This window comes from Salmo trutta, chromosome 1 (genome assembly GCF_901001165.1).
Source record: "Salmo trutta chromosome 1, fSalTru1.1, whole genome shotgun sequence".
Lineage (NCBI taxonomy): Eukaryota > Metazoa > Chordata > Actinopteri > Salmoniformes > Salmonidae > Salmo > Salmo trutta.
In genome coordinates, this window is record NC_042957.1 from 24,520,070 (window position 1) to 24,537,266 (window position 17,197).

At 40.0% G+C, this 17,197-nt stretch overlaps 2 protein-coding genes across 3 annotated transcripts; both read left to right on the forward strand.

The window, feature by feature from the left end:
- Positions 1–1,148: 1,148 nt before the first annotated feature.
- Positions 1,149–3,260, forward strand: LOC115191872 (alpha-1,6-mannosyl-glycoprotein 2-beta-N-acetylglucosaminyltransferase). Its single transcript, XM_029749858.1, has one exon. The coding sequence runs from the start codon at positions 1,183–1,185 to the stop codon at positions 2,425–2,427; it is 1,245 nt and encodes a 414-aa protein (XP_029605718.1). The 5' UTR covers positions 1,149–1,182; the 3' UTR covers positions 2,428–3,260.
- A 529-nt stretch (positions 3,261–3,789) lies between these two features.
- Positions 3,790–16,821, forward strand: LOC115191879 (BRO1 domain-containing protein BROX-like). Of its 2 annotated transcripts, XM_029749882.1 has the most exons (14): positions 3,790–5,268; positions 5,769–5,832; positions 5,951–6,081; positions 11,076–11,182; positions 11,352–11,448; positions 13,664–13,759; positions 13,921–13,993; positions 14,299–14,404; positions 14,614–14,703; positions 14,840–14,925; positions 15,025–15,106; positions 15,214–15,364; positions 15,459–15,618; positions 15,800–16,821. In XM_029749882.1, the coding sequence occupies exons 3-14, from the start codon at positions 5,981–5,983 to the stop codon at positions 15,884–15,886; spliced, it is 1,236 nt and encodes a 411-aa protein (XP_029605742.1). In that variant the 5' UTR covers positions 3,790–5,268; positions 5,769–5,832; positions 5,951–5,980; the 3' UTR covers positions 15,887–16,821. The 2 variants fall into 2 exon arrangements, with proteins under 2 accessions (XP_029605742.1, XP_029605733.1); XM_029749873.1 differs by lacking the exon at positions 5,769–5,832.
- The last annotated feature ends 376 nt before the right edge of the window (positions 16,822–17,197 follow it).

Here is a 17,197-nt window from a genome sequence, read left to right on the forward strand (position 1 = left end):
TAGGGACAATTAGGAGGCCTGCGTCTTGTGACCGTAGCGTACGTGTAGGTATGTACGGCAGGACCAAATCGGAAAGATAGGTAGGAGCAAGCCCATGTAATGCTTTGTAGGTTAGCAGTAAAACCTTGAAATCAGCCCTTGCCTTAACAGGAAGCCAGTGTAGGGAGGCTAGCACTGGAGTAATATGATCAAATTTGCCATAGTATGTACATCTCAATTGTCATTAGAAACCACATTTGTTTAAGCCAGTCAGCCATATCAGCTATGTTTTTTTAAAAGGCAGTAAATGAGGCTGAATGAACTGTTCTGCTGCCAGACAAGGCTCCGCTGATAGCCAGGGGTAGCAGTGGTATAGTGCAATTCATGTATTTATTGTTTAGTGTTGTGTTGTCTTATGTTGTGGCTTTGCTGGCATGGATCCCACATATTTTTGGGGGGACCCCACCAAGATGTACATGCTAAAATCGCCACTGGCCTGGACATAAGAAAGAACATTCCCAAATTATCCAAAATGTAATATTCTGATTACTGGAAACTCATTCTTAATTGAATTAATATAACACTGAATAGCATAAACTATACCATTACTCTCAACAGATCTTCTCCAAAGTCATGGATGTTGGCTATAGTGTAGGTCCCGTAATACACAAGCATAGATAGGCCACTGATTCGTTCACCAAGAATTCTGCCTGTTCCTGTTGGCTGAATAGGACACGTCAGCACTCAATTTTGTTACACGTTCACTATATGGCAGGCCAAAGTCCTTAAACACTCTTCCGGATTGCATTGTAGTGATACATGACACCTCGCTCTTGGTAAGTCAACTCAACCACTGTAAATTAACTTCATGAATGGAAACAAATCTAAAATGTCTGACATAGGGAATAATACATTATTTCATCATCTTGTTACTTTTCACAGGCGATACAGCCGATCGCTAAACTTCTAAACAGCAATAGCAACAGATGATATCGATCAACCGAACTGGCAGATCCGTGTCAGCAAAAGGAGTCATCATCAACGAACGATTTCTTCGCGTGTCAGTTTGTAACGTTCTGCGGAAACTGCTGCATTTGGGTTCAATCGAAAATGGCAAATGCAAACAAGACGAGGACGCTTTCAATAGTCAGGTGATTCAAACCATCATTATTGTATCCAAAGGTTGCCTTTAACGTTACGAAAATGAGGCTACGTTTTCTCAAAAAGAACCTGCTCATTATCCTTGGTGTTTCTTTTATTATTGCCACTGTCATGATCACAACACGTGTATTCATTTATGATGAAGTCACGGGTGTTGTCGCTCAGGAAAACATGTTGTCTGATGACATGGCAAAGTTTCAGTACAGTTCTGTTCCAGAATTGATAAAGTCCATTTACAATGCCAATTACAAGCAATACGTTCAGAATGCGGACAAGTATCCTGGGGAGCCTAAACTGGTCCTGGTTATTCAGGTTCACAACAGACCAGACTACCTCAAAATACTCATCAAGTCATTGGAAAATGCAGCTGAGGTCCACAACTTACTGCTGATTTTCAGCCACGACTATTTTTCAGAGGAAATCAATTACATAGTGCAAGGGATAACTTTCTGCAAGGTCTTGCAAATATACTTCCCCTACAGCACACAGCTCTATCCCAGTGAGTTTCCTGGGCAGGATTCACGGGACTGTCCACGAGACATATCCAAGGACGATGCTTTAAAAACAGGATGCCTCAACGCTGAGCATCCAGATTCGTATGGCCACTATAGGGAAGCCTCCATCACACAGACCAAACACCACTGGTGGTGGAAACTTCACTTTGTGTGGGAGCGAGTGCAAGCTCTGCAAGGTTACAGTGGCTTTGTTGTCTTCCTCGAGGAGGATAACTTCATCTTGCCCGACCTCTACCACCTCTTCAAGGAGATGGTTGGATACAGGAAGAGCAGCTGCCCTGACTGTGACATGTTGGCACTAGGCAACCACAACGGCCTGGCAGAATTTGATAAGCTCAGCAACAAGGTGCAGACTGCCGGGTGGATGTCTACCAAGCACAACATTGGCATGGGCATCTCCAGAGAGGTGTACTACAAGCTAATGGGGTGCAACAATGACTTCTGCTCCTACGATGACTACAACTGGGACTGGACCCTCCAGCACCTGTCAGGGACTTGCATCTCCAAGCCACTCAAAGTGCTGGTGGCACAGGGGTCCAGGGTTCTCCATACTGGTAACTGTGGGCTGCACCAGAACAAAGAGGCCTGTCGCCCTGAGCTGGCCCTAAAGAAAGCACAGGAGTCCCTTAAGCTTGCCAAAGCCTCCCTCTTCCCTCAGTCCCTGGCCCTAACAAACGCAGATTCAGTGGAGCACAAGGCTCATATGAAAAACGGAGGGTGGGGTGATATCCGTGACCATGTCCTTTGTAATAACTATGCCAAACGTCTATAAACAATGGCCTTCTCATTCTCATCTTTTTGATGTACTGAGAGGTTTGAGGAAATAAGTGCCATTAAAATGTTCAGGGTTCCAAAGGCTGCATTGTGTTATATTTTTGGTGTTTTTAATAAGCTCTTCCAAGAGGTTAGCAAAACATTTGGGGGGTATGTTATGGTGTGTATGCAGCAGTGTGATTATAGCTTGGTTGTTATTACTCTTATTACCAAAAGTAACATGATTGCCAAACATTTTCTTTATTTTTCAAAACAGAATATACAAGCTGATTATTTTTGCTTTCTCTTTTTATGTAACCGGGTTTGCTTTTTTATTTCTTAAAAATGAAGACAAATGTTATACTTCATAAAAAAATAACATACAATATTTCAGCACCAGCAGTTAATTATTATGGTACACATAAATTACTTTACATAGAAAACAAAACTAAATCAGCGTTATACATCCTTGACTTCTATTACATGTTAGATCATTGCCATTTGTATACATTCTTCAGAGTGGGGTGATGCTTGTCCAGCTTCAGAATCCCTTACCCATCCACAATTATAATAGTTGTGCTTTAAATGATATGTGGTGCATACAGTACAAATAGAAAAACAACAGCAAAAGTCATTGTTTGATATGTAATGCACACAGCTATAGGTTATACTGTATATAGAAAGCGACAATCATGAAATGTCTTGTTATATATATGCCACTGAACCAATGATCACTTTGTATCTGACAATTGGTTTTACTGGGGAATTACTTACTGTACATAACCTACAGTATGACATTTGTTTGACTGAAATGTGTGGTTAAAAAAAAAAAAGTTTTACATTGGAACAACAGGAATTGACTGATATTGGTGTGTGTTTGCTTTCTCATCATTAAGACCTTACAAAGATTACCTATTTTTGCTTTAGCAAATATTTTCATAGCCTTGCACGATATTCCTCTTCCCTCCCCCACACACAATTTGCCTAAAAGGGAAATCAGTTTATTTCCATCTCCTATGCCTTTGCATTTGACAATGCACCTGTTTTTTTTAAACCAGCTGACATCCTTGGATCTGTTTTAAAATACAGGTATAAATGTAACCTAAGGTGCATTGATGAGTTTCCCTTCAGTAGTGGAAATGTGTAGGATGCAGTTGCTTCTTTTATTTGATTATTTAATTAATCAGTACCTTGTAGACATTCCCCTTTCTGCTGGTTATACCATGTGTAGTTTAAGATCTCATATGCAATATACACTGAGTATACCAAACATTAGGAACACCTTGTTAATATTGAGTTTGCCCCCCCCCCCCCCCCCCCCCCCCCACACACACACTCCCCTTTTGGCCTCAGAACACCCTCAATTTGTTGGGGCATGGACTCTAGAAGGTGTCGAAAGCGTTCCACAGGGAGGCTGGCCCATGTTGACTCCAATGCTTCCCACAGATGTGTCAAGTTGGCTGAATGTCCTTTGAGTGGTGGGCAATTCTTGATACACCCGGGAAACTGTTGTGTGAAACCCAGCAGCGTTGCAGTTCTTGACAACTGGTGCACCTGGCACCTACAACCATACCCCTTTCAAAGGTACTTAAATCTTTTGTCTTGCCCATTCACCCTCTGAATGGCACATATACACAATCCATGTCTCAATTGTCTAAGGCTTAAAAATACTTCTTTAACCTGTCTCCTCTCCTTCATCTACACTGATTGATGTGAATTTAACAAGTGACATCAATAAGTGATCATAGCTTTCTCCTGGATTCACCTGGTTAGTCCATGGAAAGAGCATGTGTTGTTGATGTGTTGTATACTCATTGTATATTTCTATGACAAATGAATGCTGAATGCCATTGAATGGTTACTCCAATGGTTATTCCAATCTGGCTTTAAATTGCCATGTGTTCTTATAATCCACCTGGCACAGCCAGAAGAGGACTGGCAACCCCTCAAAGCCTGGTTCCTATCTAGGTTTCATACATGGTTCCTGCCTGCCTTGGGAGTTTTTCCTAGCTTCTGTGCTTCTACATCTGCATTGTTTGCTGTTTGGGGTTTTAGGCTGGGGTTCTGTATAGCACTGTGTGACATCTGCTGATGTAAAAAGAGCTTCATAAATACATTTGATTGATACTCCCCCACCTTTTATTCTAAAGCACAATATTTTGTAGATTTCTTTGTTAAAACTGTTTCTTGTTGGTTAACTGATCCAAATGCTGCATTCACATGCTAGTCGGAACTAGGAAACTCTGAAATGCCCGACTTGCTAACTGGTTGACTTGTATAACTACAACCAGGTAGCAAGTTGGCCATTTCGGATTTTCCTAGTTCCGACTTGCACTTGAACGTGGCAATATTTCTATTGGGAAATGTTAATTTGATTTGTGAAATTATGTTTAGACAAAAGCTTGAAATAGTGTTTCTGCCCATGTTTTACTTTATATTACAATAGCCATACATAAGCATTTGGATAGCATATCTGTCTATTTGCTCTGGTGTTGGTTTTTATTCTCCAAAGAAATTGAACTACAGTATGAGATGGTAAGACAAAACGTAGGCTGTGATGCCAATCTTCAGAAGTCATGGTTTGTAAATGGGCTGGTTATGAATGTCATAGGTCCATAGGTCCATGTGAGCAAATTAAATGCCCAAAGCTCAATAGTTTTAACTGGTCTGTGATCAGTTATACAATTTTAATTCAAATTAATTAACATTACAGCTAAAGCAGAAAAGCGGATACTAGACCTGTCCCAAGAAGCAGCAAGTGGTCACATGACTCAATACGCTTTTTCCACTGGTCAAGATCCATTCTGTGCCTTTATTTCCGGAAGTGCATCTTCAGATTGTCAAATATCTCAGATCCAAGGTTCGTAAACATCACTTCCATAATATTGTACAAACTAGACTTGTGGTTGTAGATTTCCGTTCTTCGTATTTGTGCATTAGGCAATTAGAAAGCTAGTTCGCTAGCTAGCTAATTGGGAGTTGCTGCTGTCACATTTGGGTGGGTATTCATTAGTCGTATACCGTTGCAAAACGTCTTTGCAAAGGAAACCGTTTACTCCAAACGTGAAACGTTTGCAACGAAAACGAGAGTTTATATTGGACATATTCAGTAAAGGCTGTCTTCGTCTCGTTCTGTTTGATTCCTAGAGTAAACCAACGGAATCCGACTAATTTACCCCCCCATAATTTAGTTTGCGTTACAGACTAGCTCCTTAGTAATATTCACGTCTATTTAGTTGAGTTGGTAGCTATCTAGTAACATTATACGAACAATGTAGTGTGGAAGAGGTTTACAATACGTCTAGCCTACATAGTGAGAAGCTAGCTAAGTTTAGCTATTGCAGTTTTGCTATCTGCTAGGCCATCAGTGTACACGTCAAAGCAAGACCGTCATTGATTGTTGTCATCAAGCCACAGCCAACAAGTAAGATACGTTTACTGTCATATCACCAGTCTTTTATTTGTAGATAATCAGGCCAATTTATATGCAATTATGTATGTTTGAATATTGTTAATTGATGTCCCTATGCTTCATCTATCAGACATCCAGCTTTTACCATCCAAGCCACAGAATGACTCATTGGTTCCACCGAAACCCATTGAAAGCAACTGCACCTGTTTCCTTCAACTTCTATGGAGTTGCTGGTAGCCCATCAGCAAATAAGATATGCAAGTATGTACATGTGTACACTTTGCAATTGATATCCATTCTATGACAATTGACCCTTCGCTAAGCCCCGCCCCCCTCACTTTGGTTACTCTTACAACCTCTGACAACATTTTTCCCTGGAAGCCCAATAGAGACTGCCAGCTTGCAGGAAATTAGTTGCCTCAGGTTCGTTCAGCCTATCTTAAGGTGGACTCAGGTTTTGGGATAAATGCAGAAAATAAGTGAGGTTAACACAGGCTTAGGAGATCTTATACGTTTTGTCCTACGAGATAATATCAGTCAGTTAACATGGCCTTTATGAATTATGAAGCCTTTATATGCTTTTTTTTAATTACTTATTCTTAGCTGATTTAGATTTTCTCATAGAACATCACGTATAAGATCTCCTAAGCCTGTGTTTAGCACAGACCTTATTTTCTGTGTTTATCCAAAAACGGCATTCATTTCCAAATAGGCTTTGTCCAACGAGCCATGGCGTCTTTTGTGGGCACTAACTCCGCCATTACTATTTCTCTCTATTCCTGAGTCAACCGCTGGCGAAATCCCCTGACAATGATCTCAAACTGTGTTTCTAATACACAATGAAATTGAACTCAGACTACCCCTTGCTAATCAGGAAACATTTGGGTATGTTGTGGTGGACTGGTATTACAATTGGTTCACGGGAACCTGGTAAAATTATGTTTGTATTATACAACGGGTGGGGCTAATCCTGAATGCTGATTTGGTTAAAAACGCATTCCAGCAGGTGTCTATTCCACAAGTTACCACCGGCTAAATCTATTACTTTAAATTGCCTATTTACTCTGTTCCATCTGACTCCGCAATCCACTCTCTCATCAGCCCAGCCAGGTAATTTATAAACTTGATCTCCACTATAAAAAGCCTCTAGACATTATTTTACATTTATTTTAGACTAACATTTAGTTTCCAACAGCGGAGATTTGTACAAACCTTGCTGTCTGTTTCTCCGACATTTACATGTTTCAATATTCAAATTCGATCTCCAGCTGTCCCGTAGTAATGAACGTGTCGGTAGGTGACAGACAGACAGGTAGGCAGCTTTAGTCAGCCAGTCGAAACCATGAGTCATCATAATTTCATGGGTATATACAAAGAACTATCGGTAGAAAACAGGTAAAACGAAACGAAGTGCAGGTAGTTTGAGGTCTTTCCAGCTTTAGTTTGAAGTGATTGTGTTAGCTGTGTTGTAGGCTAGCTCTCGGTAAATACCCATTAAATTGCTGGGAGATTACACATGGAGTGTGCGACTTTCTTTATTTTGATAGTTTATAGTTTATTCGCCGTTAGTCAGCACCTCCACACAAACTATTTTCTGGGTGTGCGCCAGCTCATGTTTTGTTTTTTTTGGCTTGCTCTCGAACAAAAGTGTCCTGACGAGAGTGCACATTTTATATGACAGGTGAAATCGCGCATCATTAGCTTATTGTTATGGATGTATCCAAATAAATGTCACTTGAAAACTGCTTATGCAAATGCAGCTACTTTGTTGTTCTGGCTGCACTGTTTGATGTGACTGTAAGTTAGCCATACAAGGGATAAGAACGTTGGCAGCCAGTATGGCATTGGATCATTTAGAATGAACAACTGGGTCACGTCCATAGATACAGAACAAAAAGACTGAACGACTGGGTCACGTCTCTGGCAATGGAATCGATAGAACGAACTACCAGCCGGCTTGGGTAGCAACCCTGGATTTGTGTCGGGAATACAGTACCAGTCAAAAGTTTATACACACCTACTCATTCAAGGGTTTTTCTTTATTTTTACCATTTTCTGTATTGTAAAATAATAGTGAAGACATCAAAACTATGAAATAACACATGGAATCAATGTAGTAACCAAAAAAGTGTTAAACAAATCAAAATATATTTTATATTTGAGATTCTTCATAGTAGCCACATGACATCTTTGCACACTCTTGGCATTCTCTCAACCAGCTTCATGAGGTAGTGACCTGGAATGCACGTCTTGTTAAAAGTTAATTTGTGGAATGTCTGTCCTTAATGCATTTCAGCCAATCAGTTGTGTTGTGATAAGGTAGGGGTGGTATACAGAAGATAGCCCTATTCTACAATGTAGAAAATAGTAAAAATAAACAAAAACCCTTGACTGAGAAGGTGTCCAAACTTTTGACTGGTACTGTATATCTTGTGGAAGGATGAAATGGTATGAATACATTCATAAAAATAAAGTTTTTAGCAGAAAATATATCACTCATTATTATTTTGCATAAAAGTGATAATGCCCTCGAAGCCGGTGTTTGGAGGATATATTGGCATGGTTTGTCGGCCCTCAACTTCGTCTCGTGCCTAACAACACCCGTGCCAATATATCCTCCAAGCAACGGCTTCTCTGGCATTATCACTTAAGTGTAGCAAGTAGAGGTCGACCAATTATGATTTTTCAATACCGATTTATTTGAATGTATTATTTATTTTCTTTATCTCTATCTCACTACAATAGAATTTCGAAAACAAAATACGGAACCGTTCCATATTTTATCTAACGGGTGGCATCCATAAGTCTAAATATTGCTGTTACATTGCACAACCTTCAATGTAATGTCAGAATTATGTACAATTCTGGCAAATTAATTACGGTCTTTGTTAGAAAGAAATGGTCTTCACACAGTTCGCAACGAGCCAGGCGGCCCAAACTGCTGCATATACCCTGACTCTGCTTGCACCGAACGCAAGAGAAGTGACACAATTTCCCTAGTTAAAATAAATTAATGTTAGCAGGCAATATTAACTAAATATGCAGGTTTTAAAAAATATGCTTGTGTATTGATTTTAAGAAAGGCATTGATGTTCATGGTTAGGTACACATTGGTGCAACTTGCACTTGTTAAATCATCACCTGTTTGGCGAAGTAGGCTGTGATTCGATGATAAATTAACAGGCGCCGCATTGATTATATGCAACGCAGGACAAGCTAGATAAACTAGTAATATCATAAACCATGTGTAGGTAACTAGGGATTATGTTAAGATAACTTTAATGCTAGCTAGCAACTTACCTTGGCTCCTTGCTGCACTCGCGTAACAGGTGGTCAGCCTGCCACGCTGTCTCCTCGTGGAGCGCAATGTAATCGGCCATAATCGGCATCCCAAAATGCTAATTACCGATTGTTATGAAAACTTGAAATCGGCCCTAATTAATCGGCCATAACTAGGAAGTCGGGGCACCAAGGAAAATCTTCAGATTACAAAGTTAGAATTTTCCTAATATAACCTTTCAGATATTTTAATATCTGATCAATTAGTCTTCTAATTAATGAATTATTCTTTACCTCACGTTAGTCTCATTCCAAACGTTGTAAATTGTTGGTTATCTGCACGAACCCAGCCTTCACTATGAGTCATCCATACATCAATTGTCTTAATGATTTATTTACTAACTAACTAAATAATCACAGAAATGCATTAACAAACAAACAAAGTAGATATGGTTACAAGGAAATGATAGGGGATGTGTAAACCAATATGATGCTTGGTAGGCAAAGGGACTGAGAAGGGCGCGAAAGACAAAAGACACTACACAGTTGATAATTATAATAATTGAAATGCTAATCCTTTGCACATGAACGCTCACTCATTCGGGAATAATTGCAATCAATATATATATATTTACGCTCAGTGTGTCTGTTGGAATCGTCCGTCTTTCTGTTGGAAAGTTCATCTGAACTTCTCTCTCTCCCATGAAGTCTTTCGTTGCTAGAATGGATACTTTAGAGTCCCATTCAGAAATGTTCTTATAGAATAGATGTTAGTTTAACCATTTCCACCAGTGTAGCCAATGTTCCATGTGGTGTGGTTTGGTTAGGAATTCAACAACTGAGGAATGCATGGTCTCTACTCAAACCTTAGCCCTCTCGGTAATCGAGGTACTCTTGGTCTGGAGTGGGCTTCTCCAGGTTGGGTTTATATTCGGAACAGCAGAAAAGGGCTGTCCCATGATGCCAGATCAGTGTCTGTGCTCATGGGGCGGGCCAATGACTTAGTTACATTTTAAAGGGAATTGGATTCTCTTTCATTAAACAGTTTAAAATCACATTACATTATTTCACAAATAGTTTCATCTTTACTCATTCATTTTATACAATAATTAGATGCAATTCTCATAACGGAGACTCTTGTATAAACAGAGTTATGGTAATGTAGCTGTATTGTCTCTCATGATGTCACACACATTAGACAAAATGGACCGGTCGTAGTTGAATTCTCCACCGACCGTTTACACATTCTCCACAGCCTGGATATTGTTCAGTTCTCAAGTTCTGTGAGGTAGAAGTTGTTCCTTTGTACTACTGTGAACCCTCTCTCTATACTGCATGGCCAGGGGGGAAGAGAGCTTCTAGTATTTTACGACCTGAAATAACAGAGCCTGGGTGTAGGGGGAAAAGAGATGGTGAAAGAGAGGGGGATGGTACTCGCTATACCCAAAGAGGGCCACGTCATGACACCACTTTTGGAGCTAACTAGTGCTCTCAAATTGTATTATGATGTCGACAACATGGGAGTTGTATTCATAACATTAACTTAGCTAGCTAACATACATTTTGAGAAAACAAGTTATATAAGTGGCTAGCTAGCTAGCATTAGCAACGTTTGGCAGTCAATGAGACAGAGCTAGCTAACCAGCTGAGGTGGCAAACAATGTAACAAGTATAATTTTGGATTCAAAAAATACTCTGCATTTCAGGAATCAGAGTAGCAAGTACTTCTGGTGCACTGTTCAACTATTTAGACATTTAAACATTTATTTTTAAAGAAAACTCTCTGGTTTTGCCATACCCCTCACTGGCTTTCATGCGATTTTAAAACATGAGCTTATCCAAGGTGTCTGACTCGACAACATTTGCTCTCCATTGGAGCACTGCGATTGGTTGCCCAAAATTCTGCTGCGGGGCTTAGCGAAGGGTCAATTGAGAACACATGATTGCTTGACCGTTTACATTTCTCTCCTCAATAGTGACTTGAGGACATCGAGGGCCAGACTCTTGGAGATGTTCACAGATACCACCTGTGATCCCGAGATCATGAAAAATGCCACAGATACTTATTTCTCACTCTTACAAGGTGAACTTGTGCTGTTTGTTTATGCCTTTTCTCCTCTGTCTTAAACAGTGCTCACTGTTTTGGAGTGTTTTTTGTGTGATCTTTCTACACGCTGCTCATCATGCATCACTATTACTTTTTTTCTATTAATAATCAGTTTATGGTCTTTTGATTGCTTGACATGACATAGGATTCATTGCATCTCTGGATGGCACCAAACAAGAGAACAAGCTTCGGTTCATGCAGAACTTCAAGTGGACTGACACTTTGCAAGGAAACACCCCAAGGTAAAGCCTTCTAGCCCATAGGTGGTTTCACAGAGGTGGTTAGTTACCTCCATCTACCCCACAGTCAGAGCTCTACACATACAACATACAGTAAATGTCAGTCAAGGTGTTAGTTACAGTACAATAGGTCGTTATCAATACAACGCCACAATATGGTGCAGAGTGTTCAATTTGCCTGCTGCGGGGAAAGGAGAATCCCAGCTCTGCTAAAAACATTGACAACTGCGTGTCATTTAATGGATTGTTAAATAAATGTTCACTATTTTATTGTAATATCACCTCTTGAAGAGCATAGTCAGAACTACACATTTCTGATTATTCCATGCAAAACAATTGTGCAAATGTAGCTCTTTCATCAGAGTTATACAGCAAAGAACTGCATTCTTTTCATGGTCAGTAAACATCAAATGATCAAGTAATTTCAGATACATCAGTGTAGCCTCACGATATACAGTACCAGTCAAAAGTTTGTACACACCTACTCATTCAAGGGTTTTTATTTATTTTTTACTATTTTCTACATTGTAGAATAATAGTGAAGACATCAAAACTATGAAATAACACATATGAAACCACGTAGTAACCAAAAAAGTGTTAAACAAATCAAAATGTATTTTATATTTGAGATTCTTCAATGTAGCCACACTTTGCCTTGGTGATAGCTTTGCACCCTCTTGGCATTCCCTCAACCAGCTTCATGAGGTAGTCACCTGTAATGCATTTCAATTCTCAGGTGTGCCTTGTTAAAAGTTAATTTGTGGAATTTCTGTAGATCTTAATGCATTTGAGCCAATCAGTTGTGTTGTGACAAGGTAGGAGGTGGTATACAGAAGATAGCCCTCAGTGGCGGTTCTAAACCATTTCAACTGGGGGGGCCAAGCTGGGGCCAGTTGTACTGTTAGAGGGGCCAGTTACATTAGACGTTATTGTTGTTGTTTTCTTCACTGCGTTGCAGGCAAAAGACCATGTTCATAATCATCATCGTTGCCACTGTCTAATAAAGGATGCAAAAATGTGTTATGTAAAAATGATTTCATACTCCACATTTAGGGGGGCCACAAGGGGGTCCAAAAATGTTGTCACAGGGGCACTCATTTTTTTCGGTACTGAGCAGGGGGGGCTTTGGATGACTACTGGCTGTATGCGAACGAGTGATGAGCGTTTATAGCAATACTGGCTGTATCCAATTATCAGCCAATCGTTCACATAACAACAGAATGCAGCATGCGACTGAAGAAAGAACAGACAACCAATTTGCTAGTTACAGCATCAGCGTGCACTCTGGAAAGACAGCGGGAGAGTGGAATGGCAGTCTGACAGTTAACTAACAGCAGTGCTTCCCTTGAACGATAACTAAGAGGTAGGTGAGAAGCCTAACCACAGAGACAGAGGTGAGAAGGTGATGAAGTGTACTTCATGAGTTTTTATTTTACACACAGACTGATCATTTAGATCATATTATTTGTTTAATTAGTTAAAACCTGCATTTTCCCCTAGCAAGCATTTTTTTGCATGTTTCAGTGCACAAAAAAGAGTCACCATTTTGCATCCCTGATTATTACAGAGAATCAGACAAATTATGCTACCCTCTGCCTATTGGCTACTTAACTTATACTTAACTTATTCAAGCTTGTCTCAAATTTCAACACTGCCCCTTTCAAGACAAAAAAAAGTTCTTTACCTGACTTGCTTTTCAAAGATGTCTCGAAATGTACATGTTTTGTGCTCTTGTAGGAAGCAATCGACCCTCCCCATCCAACCTGACAGAGCTTGAGAGGATCTGCAGAGAAAAGTGGGAGAATACAGGCGTGTCAAGCTCGTAGCGTCACAAAATGTGGAAACAGTCAAGGGGTCTGAATACTTTCCGAATGCAATGGATAGGCTATCCTCGCGAATCAAACATGAACATGAAAAGCATGCTCTGATGATAGAGCTAAATGTGGAATAATTGGAAATGTGTAGTTCTGACTATGCTAGGGGTCTCTGCACTGCTCTGCACTGTGTTGTAATGTTTAATTGAGAACTACCTATAGCCTTGTCTTGGTTCTTTTGTATTTCCAGCTGACATTTTACAAATGTGTTATTACATCATTACTCAGGCTCAACATTTTATTTAGTTCTCTCACCTCAAACAGATGCTTCCGTCCATTATTGAAATACAGTCTCTCTCCAATACTATTATTGTTATTAACATCCTGTCCCATTGTCCCTTTAGTGCCCAACAAGATGCTATTTTTGAACTGGTCTCCATGGCCTTCAATGTTGCAATTTGGCACACCAAGTTTGCCTCAAGACTTGCAGGAAAGGAAAAGTATGTGTTTATTTTCTGCTTTACTAATTTATTGTCATACAATATATCTGATTTTGCAAGATGGGTAATTTATGACCTTGATGTCATTTCACACTTGTTCTATTGACATATCAATATTGTAAAGGGAACATATTAACATTCAAATTTTCACCCCCTTTCAGTGTAACTGAGGAAGAAGCAAAAGATGTCCACAGGAGCCTGAAATTTGCTGCTGGGATTTTCAAGCACCTCAAGGTGATTAGCTCATATTGTCTCTGTATAACGACAATAATTATATTAATATGTTTTATTTTAAGTGCTTTTCAAGACACCTAAAGTCACTTTGCATAGTGAGATAATCAGCAAGTAAACAAAAAAAAAGCACACTGATAAACCCATTAAATATGGTTCCCATGTTGCCCACTTTACATTAACCTCAACACATGGTGAACAATGTGAATACATTACAGTATCATCAACCTGAACACAAGTTGCTGGTTGTTGGTGCATGGTTGTTTCTGGCAGCAGACCCGTCCTCCTCTCTGGTCTCTCCCCTGTAGGAGGTCCACATCCCCCGCCTCATCACCCCAGCGGAGAAGGGCCGGGACCTAGAACCCAGAGTCATGGACACCTACATGGTCCAGTGCAAAGCAGAGGCACAGGAAGGTAGCTACACTGGACTCAATCAACTTCTCTGCATAATTATTAGGGTCAGGACCTGACAACGTGTCTTGGCTGGGAAAAACTCTGAAGTCTTATGGCAATCTCATGGCAGTGTGTATGTGGGATTACACTGAGTGAGAACATGACTTACAATATCATAATGCTGTAAAATTATATCAGCAGTTGTTAACCTTAATTTTTTATGTTTGCAGTGACGATTGCCAGAGCGATTGAACTCAAGCATAACGCCACTCTCATTGCAGCCTTGGCCTTCGAGACCGCAAACTTTTACCAGAAAGCTGGTAAGTATTTAGGGGTTTCCTGTCACATCCTGACTTTGTTGCATTTTTGTAATGATCTTATATAGGAATGTCTCAATCTAACCACTGTTGGTCCTCCTGATCACTCAAAATAATGTTATCCTCTCGGTCTTCACAGACCACACACTGAACACCCTGGAACCAGAGTGCAGCAGTAAGTGGAGGAAGTACCTCCAGCTGAAACAGCACTTCTACATGGCCTATGTATGTCCTTGAGCAGTCTAGACTGTTGAGAGTTTGTTTTTGATTGTTTGTAAATACTAAGATACTAATTCTAATGATGCTATTATTTGTCACATCCAGGCATATTGCTACCATGGACAAACTCTCCTCGTGAGCGACAAGTGTGGCGAGTCAATAAGATCTCTCCAAGAAGCAGAAAAGTGTTGGTATTTCTGTGCAAGATTGTGTTTTGCATTTTTGAAGCACTACACAGATGTCTCTTCATCTTAACAATTGTAAACACTTATAGCGCTTGCTTGCTGTGTTTAGGCTACTCCAGAGCCGAGGCTCTGTGCAAAGAGTACCGTCAGACCAAAGGGCCGGGTAGCACAGCCAAGCCCTCTGAGCAGCTCTTCTTCACCACGCTGGGTGGCCTGATCAAAAATACATTGCAGAAGTGCGAGAGAGAAAATGGATTCATGTGAGTCACACACACATCCAGAATAACATTTATTTCTGTATAGTAAATAACAGTAAGTAGTTGTAGCATTTATACACACGTTTCATTTCTCCAGATACTTTCACAAGGTCCCGGCCGAGGTGCCCCAGCTAGAGCTGAAGGCTAGCTATGGCCTGGCCGAGCCAATATCCTTTGAGTTCCCAGCCCTCAGCGAGCAGTGCACCCCTGAAGTCTACACCACTTTTGACCTCACCAAGGGGGCCAAAGCTGAGAAGGTAATGCTGCTCAGACATTTGGCACTGCAACAGATAACTTGGTTACTGTAGCTTTGTCTTCACATATTTTGTCTTGTTACTGATAATAATCATGTAAAGACACAAAGGATTTTGTTAATTTGCTTGTCTGGTTCTGGAACAAATGGTTTTACATTTTTCCCTCTCGCCATTTTGATTGCAGGCCAAACCTAAGCAGGAAGAAGACGTTAAGCCAATGAAGGAACCAGATTTGAAGCCTCAGAAAGATACAGGCTGCGTCATATCATAAACAGAGATGACGGGGGGTGACAAGGACAAGAAAAACATGACTGCGTGGATTTATTGATCAATTGGTTTGTTTTATCTGTAGTGATTTACAGTATCATGACCATCTGTTGTAGTTCATTTTATACATAGTTGTTTTCTATTTTTTTTATGTTCATGATCAAATATTATTGGGTCAGACTTTATATTTGAAATGTTCTCTCACTAGTGCTGTTGGGGATTTTGGATCTTTATTTATTGCTGTCATTTAAGAAACGGACAATTAATATAGTAAGAACTTATAACACTCCACGATGAGTATCCAATCATTTGTAGAAAATATCGTATGTTTTCAATTTTATTTTTCAATCGCTGAGATTCTCTAATTGAATCAGTTTTCTTGCAACTGAAAGGACACTGTACATACAGTATCACATTATTCATACACAAGGCTAGTCATTGCTGGGTATGGCCTGTATTTATGATAATAACCATTGTTTAATATTCCCCTCTTTATTGGAGACTTCAGGACTAGGCGGTGCTTGTATTGGGTCAGAATAACCTGAACAAGGCCGGCTGTTCAGTAGGAACATGGAATAACATCTGGGAAGTTCTCAGGAAAGCTCGATGTTCTGAACGTTCTAAATAGAAATGTCACGCATGACTACTCTGCATGAGAGAGGAGCAGGCCTGTTTTACACGAAACCTTTGAACGTTCCATAACATTGTGCCATATGGAAGGTGATGTAGGTCTTCCTGACGCTCAGAAAACTGTTGTAAAAAAAACTGACTAGTAGCCATGGTTGCTTTTCTAAAGGATCGGTGTCCCTTCCGGTGAAACTGGAAGGGCGCAATTCAAAATATTTTTCCACCGGCACAGGTTTCATACGTTCACATATAAGAGCGTCTGCTAAATGACTTAAATGTAAATATAACGATTAAATATGAACTTTTTGAAAATATTCCTTTGATTTGTCATCCAAAAGGTTCCCAGCGATAACATGTTATGTCGTTTTGTTAGATAAAATCCTCCTTTATATCCCAAAAAGTCAGTTTAGTTGGCACCATCAATTTGAGTAATCCACTCGTTCAACTTGCAGAGAACGGAATCTGAAAATCTACCCCTAAACTTTGTTTCAACAAGTCAAAATACGTTTCTATTTACACCTCAGAGACCGTAAAATGTAATCAAACTATAATATTTATTTCGGAAAGAAGTATGTCGAATAGGAAACCGGTTTTAGCAGGTGCGTAATGTCTTCATGGCGCGTGCAAACACGAATTTCCAAGACAGTGTCCTTCTAAAACCGATATTTCTCATTCCTTTTTGAAGTTA

Coding starts and splice junctions, on each gene's coding strand:
- LOC115191879 (XM_029749882.1), top strand. CDS start 5,981: ATGACTCATTGGTTCCACCGAAACCCATTGAAAGCAACTGCACCTGTT. Junction 14,704..14,839: donor AAACTTTTACCAGAAAGCTG/GTAAGTATTTAG, acceptor CGGTCTTCACAG/ACCACACACTGAACACCCTG. Junction 15,107..15,213: donor TCTCCAAGAAGCAGAAAAGT/GTTGGTATTTCT, acceptor TGCTGTGTTTAG/GCTACTCCAGAGCCGAGGCT.
- LOC115191872 (XM_029749858.1), top strand. CDS start 1,183: ATGAGGCTACGTTTTCTCAAAAAGAACCTGCTCATTATCCTTGGTGTT.